The sequence below is a fragment of the Vombatus ursinus genome, unplaced genomic scaffold, assembly GCF_900497805.2.
Source record: "Vombatus ursinus unplaced genomic scaffold, bare-nosed wombat genome assembly UNPS02014833.1, whole genome shotgun sequence".
In the NCBI taxonomy this organism is placed as follows: domain Eukaryota; kingdom Metazoa; phylum Chordata; class Mammalia; order Diprotodontia; family Vombatidae; genus Vombatus; species Vombatus ursinus.
In genome coordinates this window covers 217,392-231,910 of record NW_020954611.1, presented here as the reverse complement: position 1 = coordinate 231,910, position 14,519 = coordinate 217,392, and the positions used below count along the sequence as shown (strand labels likewise).

Genomic DNA, 14,519 nt, shown 5'->3' with positions numbered 1-14,519 from the left:
ACTGGTTCTGAAAGTCTAGCTATAGGTTTATCACACATTATTCTCCATTATATCCTCCACATTTCAGTTCAGCTGGTCTGCTTGCTGTTCCCAGATACAATCTCTGTGCCTTTCCACAAGCACCTTATTTAATTGCTGTCTTCATTTAAACTTTAGCTTTTGATATCTCCTATGTGACCCACTCTCTGCTGCCCCAGATGTCTTTTCCCTGGAAATTACAGCTGGCTGTCAGTACAAATAATCCTGGGAAGTGGGCACATTATTTCAAATTCACATTGCATATTTCTCTTGGGCTGGAACCAATTGCTATATTTTACAAAATTGTAATTCTGAACAGTTAATTCAAATACTTGCAACCCCTTCACAGGATTTATTCTTTGTTACAGTCAAACCTGACTATATTTGTGTTTAATTCTTTGTCCATGTTATTGAACCACAATAGAATGTAAGATCCCTTTAGTTAGGGAGTTTAAACTTTTTTATCCTCGTCACCTGGCATATGACACTTAGCAGATGCATTTTGAATGGATGGTATTATGAAAAGGCTGGGAAACAGGGAAGCTATGCTGTAGAGGATCTTGAATACCAGAGTTATAAATTTATGTATTGTTGCAAGACCCCTTAATAGAAGACAATGTTCAGGAAGCAAGTTGTTGGAGGTTCTGGGGAAAAGGTAGGAACAGAAGTGTGGGCATAGCTACGATTGAAGCTATGGAAGTTGCTGGGCCAAGGCTAGGAAGTGCCAAGATAAGGGGTTCTGGGTCTAAAGTTGCAGAGGTCATAGAGAATGAGCACAAAAATGTTACTGGATCCAGTCATAAAGAGGTCATTGGTGGCACTGAAGAGATACTTCATCAAATGTAGCTTGAATGTCAAAAGAAACCTGAATGCTGAATGAGAGAATACATACACATAAACACAATGCATATCTTAAGTGTTGAATGTCAGCTTTTGTCCATCCACATTTCATAAAAGTAGGGAGCTTCATTTTCCTTGTTTCAAGAAGGAAAAAAATCTTTCTTCCTAGTTAATTTTGGGAATTCATCTACAAATGCATAATAGGTATTTAAATTTTGGTTGAATTTATTTTGATTGGAAGAAAATCAAATTACTATCCTAAGTAACTCTGAACTTGAGAAACGTGGCAAATCTCTAAGTTGGCCTTAAACCATACTATTAGGGGCAGCTAAGTGGCGCAGTGGATAGAGCACTGGCCCTGGAGTCAGGAGGACCTGAGGTCAAATCCGGCCTCAGACACATAACACTAGCTGTGTGACTCTGGGCGATCACTTAACCCCAACTGCCTCACCAAAAAAAAAACAAAAACAAACAAACAAAAAAAAACATACTATGGTGTTTACCTCTATGGTCAGTTAACCTTCTAGAACTGAGAAAATACTCTTCAGCTGTCATTTCATTCAATCAACCCATTGTTTATGATTAGATTTCACACCAAAATAATATATTATGAAATATTCACAGGGTATTTCACTTAGGAGTTTCATTTACATGTAAGCTACTACGGTTTATTGATTGGTAGAGATGCTCTCTAAAGGCCTACAGACAGAAATCTGACGACCTTGTTAGAAAAAACTGAGGCTTTACCAAGGCTCAAATATTTGGATTTCACAAGAGTAACTAAGGGTTAAAATCACTTATTTTTAGAGATCTGGATTTTGAATAGCTTTTAAGAATTTTATATAAATATTTAAAGATACCACACTGAAAGGAGAGAAGGAAATTAATGAGAAAATTAATGAAAGGAAAGAATAGGACAGAGTTGAAATAGAGCATTTTTGTTTTCCTAATAGCACAACCTGTCATTCTGAAATCAAGTCTAAACCCATATATCTTTTCAATCTGAAACATCAGGATGCTAATTTGGAATTATTTTTTTATTAAAATATATACATCCCTTTGCATTAAAATACAATAGTACTTTATTTTAAATATACAATGACAAGATTTCATTGACACACGAAAAACACCCACGTCACTGATAAAACATGAATAAATAACAAAAGTTAAAATGCTTATTAAAGTTTCAACAGACATAATCTGTTCAGTTGATAATCATTTCAACATCAAAGAAAGGTTCTTGAGCCACTATACCACAATTACAACACGTGTTTGAGATACCACGTGCAGTCTGCCCGTAGGACACATGGTGGGGTAATAGCTCGAAACCATAATTTTTAATGGTCTTGAAGCTAGCTTCCTTTTTTCTATAGTATCTTGAAAATGTCATGGGAAAATCCCTACTGTGAATTGTTAGAAACAAATTTCATTCCTATTCATACTTATAAGTTCTTAATAAATACTCAATTATACGCATAAAGTAGTTATCACTTCATTCCTGAAAGCACTTTAAAAGGCTCATAGGGTATCCACGCAGTGCATGGTCACACAATCTGTGTATGTTCAGATTTATTTTAACACCCGAGCTTTTAGTGCTCCTAGATTCCGCATTTGCAGATGTGTAGGCAGTAATATATTCTAATTTCTTCTCTTCAAGTGGATAATCAGGTCAAAGGGTACCTGGTTCCTGACTATAGTATTCCTAAATTAGCTCTTTATAGGGAAATGGATGTTTAAACAAAATCACAAAAGCAATCATTTATTTTTTTTGCATCTCAAACATTTTCCACATTCAACTCAGTCTTAAAACAACTACTTTTAAAACTCCTTTAACTAACCAACTTACCAATTACCTTACAGAAATACTAACACAGAAATGACACTACAGACTGTTAGTCAATAGAACACACAACTAAAACAAGGATTAAAATACACAAATCCCCCAAATAAACATAATGTACCTTATAGATAAAACATTTGATTTTTAGCTGTGAATTACCCATTCGGTAAATATGTCCAGATCCAGCCTTTTAGTGGAAGCATTTTACAGATTGTGTCCCCAAATTATGGATTCTGGAATTTAAATGAATAGCTTGTTTGTTAGTGCCAGTGTATAAACTACCTGCAAAACATTCTAATGTGAATATCATCTCAGTGCTCTTAGAAATTCTGAATCCTGCTCAGAAAGTCTCAAAACCATCCTCCAAAAATACACAGTTCGCAGTTTTGATCCCCACATTTAGGCAGTACATGTAATAATGGTATTTTGGTATGAAATAATTTTCTTTAGGATTATATACAAGCCATCGAAGAACTATTTGTGGTTAGCTAAATCTGAATTATTCTAGTCTGACATTGGGTAAACATGTCTTTAAGTTCATTTTGTTCTACCACATTAACTACCTCATGTTCTGCTGGGCTCTTCTGGACTTTAGCGACTGCAAAGTTTATCCCGTGGGTCAGTCCAGCTTGGGTAATATTAGCAACCTGAACCATGGAACTTCGGATCTTTGCAAAAGGGGAGACTGCTCTACTACCATTGCTTTCTGCAGGGGAAGGTGTTGGGTTAGCTCCTGCTTCAAGTTCAAGTATGCTAGATACAGAACCTGGGGTTTTCTGAGCTGTAGCAAAATTAGATGGTTCGACTGACAAAAAATGTGGTCCTGTCTCAGAAGGGACATCCAACTTAGATGGTCGAGAAGGTATTTCTCTCATTCCTTCTGATTTGGTTTCTTTAGTCTTATACTCCTCAATGGTAGACTGATAGCCTTCCTCAGTAGCCTGTTGGGAAGCAGACTCAGTTTCTAATGGCTGTGTCACCTTATTTTCAGCATCCTGTACAAACCTGTGGCAATAAGCATCTATGGGCTTAGCAAAGTCAATTAATACATTGTCAGCAGAAGGACTTTTCTTCATGGGAGACGGCAGCCCTTTTCCCAGGCTAGTTCCATGTGGCATAACCATTTCAGAAGGAACATGAATGGTAATGTCAGTGCTGCTTATAGACTGAGATCGACTGCCCAATCTTGGAGCTGAAGCAATAATGCCACAACTAGGAAGAACATAGTCCACTGGCCCCACATTTTCTAAAGAATTAGCTAGTTGCCTGTCCTCTTCACACTTTGAATTTGTAAAGTACTCATCGGAATGGAATGAGTCATCTGAAGATATCTCCTCATCAGATTGTATCTGAACTTTACTATCCATCACACCTGTATTTTCCATAGTTTCAAGACTACTATCTGATTTCCAAAGATTCACTGTCAAGTTTGGTTTTAAAAAGTTGACTTTCACTTCAGGTTTTGTGAAGCTTCCTAGCTTGCGTAGGTTGCCAATACTGACGTTGGATTTGGTCTGTTTCACTTTTTGATTTAGAGATGAAAATTTGCTCATCAAAAAATTCTTTCCTTGAGCCAAAGATCCTTGGTTTTGAGCTCTAATCCCAATGATGTCCTCATGAGGTTTACTACTCTTCCTATAAATCAGAGAGAAAAAAAATTAAGAATTTCTGTACAAAGTTCTATTATGAGAATGAATCAATTTCATTTCAAAGACCGCTAAAAAGCTACCTAAAATGCCCATTTCATAAAGATGAATGATTTTAATAAGTAGAAAGAAGATTGGAATTGGAACCCAAAGCCCTAGGGTCAAATCATTTTACCTATATCTGATCTTTGGTTTTCTGATCTGCAAAACTTTCACTGGATTTCAGAGAGGAACAAACAAAATAATGGACATTGAAAAAGTTAACTATTCTCCTCATCATCATTATCATATTGATCAATACAACCAATTTATATAGACAGACTTTTGCAACAGCATATTTAATCACATTACATAGCAACTATTACGGGGGGAGGGAAGAAGAGAAAAAAGTTTCATAAAGGTGTGAAAGCAAAGATTATGTTACATTATTAAAATACTACTTAGAGTCTGATAGAATATCAGCACCAATTAGGATTAATAAGATACCCGTATAAACTTAACTTTTCAGTACTTATAATTGATGCCAACAAGTTAAAAATTGATCATCTAAATCTAACCCTTTGAAATAGATTACTGCCTTAAGAAAAACTGATGAAAAATATTCCATTCTTTAAATGATATTTTGGGCAAAAACTTCTCCCACAATTTGCAAAAGTAACATTTCCCAAACTTTATTCTGTAAAAACCCTGGTATTTTGCAGAATGTCAATTTGGGTTCTAAGACAATATTTAACTTATAAAGTTTATTTTGCTTTGAAATTTCCCTGAATTTTTTTGTGCTGAAAGTATACTATGCCTCTTAAAGTCTCCCAGACCAGCTGGCCTAGCCCTGCTCAAAGGCAAAAAGTTACTATTTCTTTTCTTCTTTAGAAGCCTGAGAAATATATACACACATACATACATACATACATACATACATACATATATACTTGCCACTTTTTTCTAGTAACCCTAAAAAGTAGTGGAGGGGGGAGGAAAATAAACTCACTCACCTCTCTAGTTTTTTCTCTATGATGGGTACATCTAAACCCATGGCTTCCTTGGTGATCTGCAGCATCTCTGCAATGCACTGAAGAGTGTCTGAAACCCAATTTACAGACTGTCAACCTCCAAAACGTACACTTTAAGAAGAAGAGCCAATCTAACCTAAAATGACATTTGATGCTACCTAGTCAGCTGAGTTATTCTCTTTTTATGGAAGAAAATTTATCCCCACTAAAAAAATATCTTCTAAAGTCCCAAAACAACACTGAAAGATCATTACAGAAGGTGTCCCAAAAAATCCTAACGCAGCTTTAATAGCTTAAATCTCTATCCTCCTTCAACTTAGTGCTAACAGATTAACACATGCGCAGATATCCCGAAAGGAATAATATGTCCTGATGTTTGTATTAAATAGGGGATGTGGGAATGTGTCTACAGCTATGTATTCTACTGCAAGGTCAAATTGAGAATTTCCATCACAGATTACATCAATATAATCCATGTCCTACATCATCTGTGACCTTTTTAAAATTGCATCCTGCCTCAGGATAAACCATCAGCTCAGGCCATATATCCCCACTCAGAATGAAGATACAGTTTCTCTTATTTTCATTACCTTTTCCATCCTCTTCTGAGTTACGCACCACTGCTCGAAGGGTATGGAAATAGCCACTTGTTTCTTTATGTTTATAGTGTAACCTCATGCAGGAAAACTTTGGTTTCCCAAAAAGAGTGGGTTCAGGACCTAAAAACCCCAAATAAATATCATAAATATAGCATAGATTACCTTTAAGACAGTACAAATATCACTTAATAATTGTTGTCATCAACTTTGCACTTAGAATACTTTTTTGTCAATCTTAGTCATTCAGTCAATAAACACCTACTACGTGCCAAGCACTGTATAAGTACTGAGGATGCAAAGAGAAGTAAAAGACATTCCCTGCTCTCAAGAGGCTAACAATCTGATGGGGGAGACAAAAAGCAAACAATCTACATACAGGATAAATAGAAAATGACAGAAGGAAGACCTAAAATTTAGAGGGGTTGAGAAAAGGTTCCTGTGGAAGATGGGATTTTAGTTAAAACTTAAAGGAATCCAGGAAAGTCAGTAAGCAGAGATGAGGAGGGAGGGCATTCCAGGCAGGTGGACAGACAGAGAAAATGCCCAAAGCCCAGAGATGATGTGTCTTGTTGGAAGGCAGACAGCAGACCAGTGTCATAGGATCGAAGTATGTACGTATAAGAAGACTGGAAAGGTAGGCAAGGGCGAGGTTAAGGACTCTGAATGTCAACCAGAAGACCATATTTGATCCTGGAGGAAATAATGAGCCACTAGAGTTTATTGAGTGGGGAATGGGAGAGGTGCCTGGACGTGACTTAAGTTTCTAAATCTGCCCTTTAGGAAGACAACTTTAGTAACCAAAAGGAAGACAAACTGAAGTGAGGAGAAATTTGAGGCAGGTAGGCTATTCCAACAGTCCAGGAGATAAGGGCCTGCACCAGAGGGGTGGCAGTGTCAGAGGAGAGAAGGGGGCATATTCAGATGTTGCAAAGGTCAAATCAGTAGGATTTGGCAACAGATAGATTGGATATGGGGGGCTGGGGGTGAGATACAGTGAGGAGTCCAGGATGACTCCTAGGTTATGAGCCTGAGGGACTGGGAGAATGGTGTTGCCCTCTACAGCAATAAGGATGGTAGGTGGGCAGAGGATTTTTAGGGGGTAAGATTATGAGTTCAGTTTTGGATAGACTGAGTTTAAGATGTCTACTGGACATCTAGTTTGAGATTTGGAGATTTTGAGCATTTGAAGATGTGAGACAGGAAGTCAACAGAAGTTAAGGCAGGATAGGTAGACTTGAGAATTATCAACCACAAAAATTGCAATTAAATCCATGATAGAGTTAATGAGATCACCAAGTGAAGTCGTACAGAAGCAGAAGAGGGCCCAGGACAGAACTCTATTGGACATTTATGGTTAGAGGATGAAGATTGGACCAAGGAGACTAAGAAGGAGGGATCAGATTGGTAGGAAGAGAACCAGGAGACAGCTGAATCCCAAAAACCTAGAGAGAAGAGAGTATCAAGGAGAAGAAGGTGATCAATAATATCAGAGACTGCAGAGAGGCCAAGAAGAATGAACACTGAGAAAAGGTCACTGGATTTGATAAACAGGACACCACTGGTAATTTAGGAGAAAGCAGTTTCAGTAGATCAATGAGGGTCAGAGGGCGGATTTTAAGGGGAAAGAAGTGAGTAGAGAGAAAGTAGAGGCACATATCATAGATGGCCTTTATGAGGAATTAAGCTACATAGGGCAAGAGATTGGGATGAGAGTTAGTGGTGATGGAAGCATCAAGTGAGGGTTTTTTGAGGATGGGGGAGACACGGATATGTTCATAGGCAGTAGATAGGGGAAGACTGAAATAAATGATAGAGTGGGGATAACAGAGATAGCAATCTATTGGAGGAGATGGGATGGAATGGTGTCACTGGTAGAGATGTTAGTTTTAGTAAGGAGTAAGGCACCTCATCATGTGAGATGGGTGGAGGAAAAGATAATGGCAGGAGGCATCTGACTGATAAATGAGGAAGAGAGGAGAAAGGGACATTCATGACAAATGGCCTCAATTTTTCCTGTAAAATATGAGGCAAAAGTTCTCAGCTGAAAGGGTGGGGGGAGGGGAGGCCATGGGAGGTTACCTTTAGGAGGGATGAAAAGGTTTGGAAGAGCTGCTGTGGTGAATGGGATAAGAGAGTTGATAAGGTCAGTATAGAAGAGCTAATTAGAAGAACAAGGGCCCAGTGGAGTTGTATAACATCAATTTGTTGTGAAACCAATGAGAATGCTTGTATGATATTTTCTACCTTCATTCTGCTACACATGTATAGGTGTGTATACACTAGATGGTGGCGATTGCAATCCAAGGTTGAGGCTTGGCAGGGTGTAATCAGTGAAATGATAAAAGGGCTAGAGACTCAAAGAGAATAGTGCAGAGTTGAATTGGTTCACCAAGGGGTCAAGATTGGGAAAAAAGGAGAGAGTGCAGCCTACATGGCCCAAGAGAGAACTAAGTGGTCTTGGGATTGGAGGTCATGGTGTAGGCAAAGAGTAGGGTTTATTAAGGGAAGGCAGAAGTGGAAAATCAGTATGCTATGGTCAGATAGGGGGATTTTGGAATTCCTGAACATGACGGTCTAGAGGAGGAGAGAAAAAACTTAACTTTTCACTAGAGAAACATAACTCAATCATGATTTTTTAAAAGAAATCTGTCTTGTCTATTTGGCTCACAGAGGCAAAATATTTTGAGGGCTATTACAGTAGCTTTCTGATTCTAAAACAAAGTCATATTAGCTGCTTAAACCTGAATACCCTTTTGAAGAAACAGGATAGCATTTAAACAACCTAAATATTTAAATTTTTACCTATTTCTATTTTCTCCAAGTTTTCCAGGCTCAGTCTTTGATACTGATTTACTTTATCAACTTCATCATCATAACTAGATATAGGAAGAAGTAGAATAAAGATTAAAATAGAAAATATTCTGCTTGAGTATACAAAATAATTCAGAACTACTAAGCAGTTAAAAATAATAGAATCATATAAAAGTGATATTCTACTTAAGAAACCACCTAATTTTTTTAAAAATTAGAGCTTTTTAATCAATGTGCAACTTACTAGGCCACGTAGTATGCAGAGTTAGAAAGCAGTAGCAGCACATCCACATCTTTATGAGTTGCATCAATAAGGCTAAAAAATATGGCAGGAATTAGTGAAAAATTATTTTCATGACAATTCACATTTCAAGCCATCAAGCACAGTTTTGCATAAAGAGACAAATAGTAGAATTTTTTTTAAAATTCAGAGATAAAATATACAGTCTATCCACAAATAACTGAGGACTTAATACTATTCTGATTATTATTCAGGTGACTCTGACTCTTTCCCCTCAGAGAAAACTAGCATTTTGGAAGGAAACAGCTGTGACATCACAGCACATATGTATGTAAGACCTGACAGCTAGGAAAATATTTGTCAAGTTGTAGAGAAAAGCATAAAATAAGGCAAAAGTAAGGAGAGGTTGAGAAACATTATTAATCTTATTAATATGTTGCTCTCTCTCAACCTCATTTTAGTCAACTCTTAAATTAACTGAATAGAAAACTCAATCTCTATTTAGATAATATATTGAAATTTCAGCATAGGAAAGTAACCTTCAAAGGTTCAGCATATTCCCTTGACTGTCAATTGTCAAAGGGAAAATAAATCTACAGTATTCCTGTAGGGGTACAAAAGCCCAGTGCACATATAACATCTATGTTTTTGGCTAAACCTTTTCCATGTTCATAAGATGTGTAGATCAACTTCTCACCCACAGGCCTTGACAGTTTTACACAGATAGGACAGCCAAGCTTTGTCCTCTCTCCCACCACTATCTTACACAGTGGTAACTAAGGGCAAGTTCATACAGTCCATGTTAGCCACCATCCAACAACCACTGCCTTTCCCACTTGCCACTGTCCAAAAATTAAATGCACCAAAGTAATGAAGGGAAGGAATAATTGCTCTTAATGGTACTGCAATGAAATGAGTACTAAGTGATACTGAAATGAAAGTATAGACCCTTGGTTTTATTTGCGGAAACTTGACGATGACATAAACACTCTAAGAGACAGCTACACTATGGCTACTGGAACAAATGCTGCATTCACAGTACTTTGCACCACAGGTCAAGGCTACTCAATTTCATCAAAAACCAAAGTAGTCCAACGTCATTTTATCCTTTATTTTTCTGTTTTTCAAAACCTTGTCCAGCATTGATTATGTAGCATTAACCCTTTCAAACACGTCAAATACAAGCAGTCTTCAATTTATGAACAGGCTATATTCTAAAATTTCCTTTGTAAGCCTATTATTTTACATTTAAAACATTTTACCACGGAAACAGCATCTCAGGCTAGCTAACAAAAGATCTTTATGGTGAAAAAATAATAACATTGGAATACCAGTGATTTTTTTTTTAAAGAAAAATTAAGTAATAAACCATTTAATCTAGTTCTAAGATTTTCTTGAAAAACCAACATTTGATAAGGGATACCAAGTAGTATATAGAGGGTTTTAAAGAGATTGTGAAGGAGGCTTCCAGTTGTTTTTGAAAGATTTTTAGAGGCTGGTGGCCTGGATCTCTACCATGTAATTTCATCTCAAAATTTATCCACTTTCTGTTTCTTGAAACAACTATCACTAGCAATACTATACTTCTCAATCATGATGAGGACTGTTTGGGGTATTCATGAATGAATGGAGCCAGAGGGGGAAGGTTCCTGAGTTCACTGGACAAGAGCTGAAGAAAAGGAGTTAAAAAGCAAGATGCTTACATATAGACTATTTCAAGGACACATGATCAAGATACTTACAACCTCCACTGACAGTATGCAAAATGATGACTTGGTGCTGTGGCCTCTCCAAGCTTGTTCTCAGCTTACAGTTCATCATCATGCCTGTACTCAAAACCATTCCAACACGATGGAACTTTCAAAAGCTAATTATACACTGGCAGCATAACCCTCAAGAACTGTCACCTCCCCATCATAACGAGTTACTGGGTCTTTGACTGAATCCAAACTTTTATTAAGGGGATTTATTCTGGGAAATTTGGATTCAGTTAAAAGGCTGCACTTGAGGACCCAGAGGGTCACCTGTTGCCTTGAGGCCACAGATTCCCACCCCGTCTAAGACTTGAGTACACAAGATAGTCCAAACTGATGTACCACATTGCAGTTTAAAAAAACACTTTCACAACATTCTAAAGTAGAATTAACTGAGCTACAAGTAGTGAAAAACAGACAGTGAAAGAATACCAAAACATTAAAACACCTTCCCTGAGAAGGACAACACCTTCAGCTACAGTCAGTACGGTTATCTGAGTGACAGAACATTGTGGGAGGGCACAGCCAGAATACACGGAACATTTTAAAGGCCATATGCAACTTAGGAACGACCTAAAATGATGTGCTATCCAAGTGTTTGTAAATCACCATGCACCATGCACAGAAGTCCAAACCTTTTGCTACCTAAGTAAACACTGCCTGTAACTATTGATCAACTGTTAAGACATTAGCATCAGAAAGTTAAGAAAGGGAACTGGTTGGGTACTAATTCAAACTGACCTTGGATCACAATCAATAAGGGCCCATCCCCCATGGAATTTTTCATCATCAGGCAGCAGTAATTTCATATAGCTCTGTAAAAGTTGGCTGATCAGTTCCTGGTGGCTTCTCTGATTTTCCTTATCCAAAGCCTCATGTTCTTTCTCTTTTGTAAATATGGAATAGAGATCTTCAGTCACAGGAATGCCTTGCATCAAATCTAAAGTAGAAAGTGAGGGAAATAGGGAGAGTTTAAGAAATGTCAGCATAAGTCATTATCTTAGTTTATAATTTGGAAAGAGAATGGAAAACAGGACTAGTTTAAAGATCTTTTTAAAAGGCAACAGGAAGGTCTGTAACCTCTGAAAATTTATCACGTAAGAAAAAATACAAAGAATAAAGACTGAAGGGAAGCATAGTGGTTAAAAAAAAACCCGAACTATAAAATTCTGACCATCATATGTTAAAGATTATGGAGTAAACTAAAAAATTAAGATAGGTGGTGCAATGGATAGAGTTCTGAGCCTGGAGTCAGGAAGACCTGAGTACAAATCCAGCCTCAGACATTAGCTGTGTCACCCTGGGCAAGTCACTTAACTCTGCTTGCCTCAGTTTCCTCATCTATAAAATGAGAAGGAAATGGCAAACCACTCCTGTATCTCTGCCAAAAAAACCTCAAATGGGGCCACGATGAGTTGGACACAACTAAAATGAGTGAACAACAACAACAACAACAAATGTAGGGAAAATAAATTTTAAACCAATAAAACAGAACACTGACTAATCTATAAAGACAAGAGATTAGCAATACTTACAAAAACTTTTTTGCAGACAGAAGTCTATCATGCTGATATAGTCTTCTTGACTATAAAAATCATAAGTAATCTTAAAAACGAAAGATGGTATGATGTCCTAGTTAAAGTCCCGGCTTCCAATGTCAGACAGCTATGTGACCTCAGGCAAGTCACTTTTAGGCTGGAGCTTATTCATCTATAATTGGGGATAATACTTTCACCATATACTTTCAAGGGTTGTGAGAAAAGCGTAAACAATAAAGCATTACATAGATAAGAACTATTACGCCAACATTCATTCTAAGTAATCTGCAAGGTAGTATTTTTGTGAGGAAAAAAAAAATAAACCTGGCTTACAGAAAAATGTTGACTATTATTATCCATGGCAAGGAGCTCATAGTAATCAAAAAACTCTTTCCAGAGAACGAAGTTTCCTACTTTTAGTCAAACAACAACCATTTTTAAGTGCCTACCATGCGTCAGGCACTGTGCTAGGTGTTAAAAAATAAACATATGAACATCTAACAGTCCCTGTGCTCTCAAAAGAGTTAAATATTCTTTGTTGTTCAGTTGTTTCAGTCATGTCTAATTCTTCATGACTCCATTTGAGGTTTTCTTGGCAAAGATACTGGAATGATTTGCCATTTCCTTCTCCAGCTCATTTTATAGATGAGGAAACTGAGGCAAATAGAGTTAAGTGACTTGTCTAGGGTCACATAGCTAGTAAGTGCCTGAAGCTATATTTGAACTTGGGTCCTCCTGACTCCAAAGCTAGCATTCTATCCACTGAACCACCTATCTGCCCCTAAAACATTCAACCATGTTCTAAATAAAAATAGGACACATACAGAATAAACACAAAGCAATCTGGAGAAAGACAATTTAGGAAATCTGGAAAGGCTTCTTGAAGGCCTTTGAAAGCAGCCTTGAAGGGATTAATGGATCATCAGAGGCCCGGGTGAGGAAGGAAAGCATTCTAAGGAGCCAGTCTGGCTGCAGCATAGAAGACACAGTGAAAAGGAAGGCGCAATTAGCTGAAAAGAGAGAGTAGTCTGAATTTTATCTTAGGGCAACTGGGAACCACTGAAGCTTCTTGTGTAATCAGAATATCAATTTGGCATCTACGTGGAGAATGAATTGGAAAAGGAAGAGACTGAAAGCAGGAGACCACTTAAGGAAGAGGACTACAATAAGTCAGGTAAGAGGTGATGAAGACTCGAGTCGGGGTCATTGTACGAGTGGAGAAGAGACAGACGGGAGGAGTACGGAAGAGAGAAAACTGACAAAACATGGCGAGCAGTTAGATGTGGGGATGTGAAAGACCAGAGTCAGAAACTACTTCCAGACTGTGACCTTAGGTGACTGGAATAATGGCAGTGCTCTTGACAGAAAGAGGTAAGTTTGGGGGGGAATAACGAGTTCTAAGAGCTGCATGTCTGCTGACAAGAAAGGTCCTAGGTCATAGATCTTTCATTCTGTGAGGCAGTGGCTTTAAACACCTCATCCTGTATGCCCCAACCTCACTGGCTCTGTTGTATTAGAAGCAAAGACACAAATACTTACACAGAGAGATAGTTTATTTTATTAGCAGCAGTCTAGTAACATCAACCAACATTTAAAACAAGTCATCTCATTTGGAAAGATGCACAATATAAAACACAAGGTATATTATAAAACAGAAATGTTATTCTATATTAAATCCTTTGTTTCCCAAATGTTCATCCAAGAAAAGAAATGAATGGACTAGCCATCACAACTTAGGGAAGGGAAAAGCTTCTTACCTATAACTGCTTGTCTGTAAGCATCCTTAAAGCGATTCAGGTAATACCTATTAGCAGAATTAACTCCATCTTTCATGACTCCTGCCAATTTCCTTTCACCAGTCCTAGTGAAGTCACCCTGTTAAGAGAAAATGTTATTTCAACCAGTTAGTTAAGCCGATTATGACAAGTACCAAGAAATTAGGAAAATACCAATGTGAGTCTAAAACCTAGGGTTTTGAAAACTATACATGCCATAAAGTTTAGAACTCCGGTTCCTATAACATATACTTAGAAAAAGAATTCCTTGCCAGGGCTAGAAAGGATTTTAGGGATCATCTAAATAAACCCTCACATTTTACACAATACTGAGGTCACCCATGTGACACAATTGGTCATGATGGTCTATATATGATGACTACAATCTATAGGACTAGACTTGTGATTTCACTGGACAGAGAACTCCCATGTGGAGAAAGTTCTACC

General features: G+C 37.5%; 1 protein-coding gene across 3 annotated transcripts in view; it reads right to left on the bottom strand.

Annotated features, from left to right (window-relative positions):
• Nucleotides 1-1,916: 1,916 nt before the first annotated feature.
• The window catches only part of INPP5F (inositol polyphosphate-5-phosphatase F), a 92,477-nt gene continuing 79,874 nt past the window's right edge, over nucleotides 1,917-14,519 (bottom strand). For all 3 annotated transcript variants that reach the window (XM_027839836.1, XM_027839838.1, XM_027839837.1), the window contains 7 exons: nucleotides 14,055-14,172; nucleotides 11,501-11,699; nucleotides 9,009-9,080; nucleotides 8,756-8,829; nucleotides 5,945-6,073; nucleotides 5,337-5,424; nucleotides 1,917-4,333 (listed from right to left, as the gene is read on the bottom strand). In XM_027839836.1, the coding sequence (XP_027695637.1) occupies nucleotides 3,187-4,333; nucleotides 5,337-5,424; nucleotides 5,945-6,073; nucleotides 8,756-8,829; nucleotides 9,009-9,080; nucleotides 11,501-11,699; nucleotides 14,055-14,172 (1,827 nt within the window). In that variant the 3' untranslated portion in view covers nucleotides 1,917-3,186. The remainder of the gene's footprint in view (nucleotides 4,334-5,336; nucleotides 5,425-5,944; nucleotides 6,074-8,755; nucleotides 8,830-9,008; nucleotides 9,081-11,500; nucleotides 11,700-14,054; nucleotides 14,173-14,519) is intronic.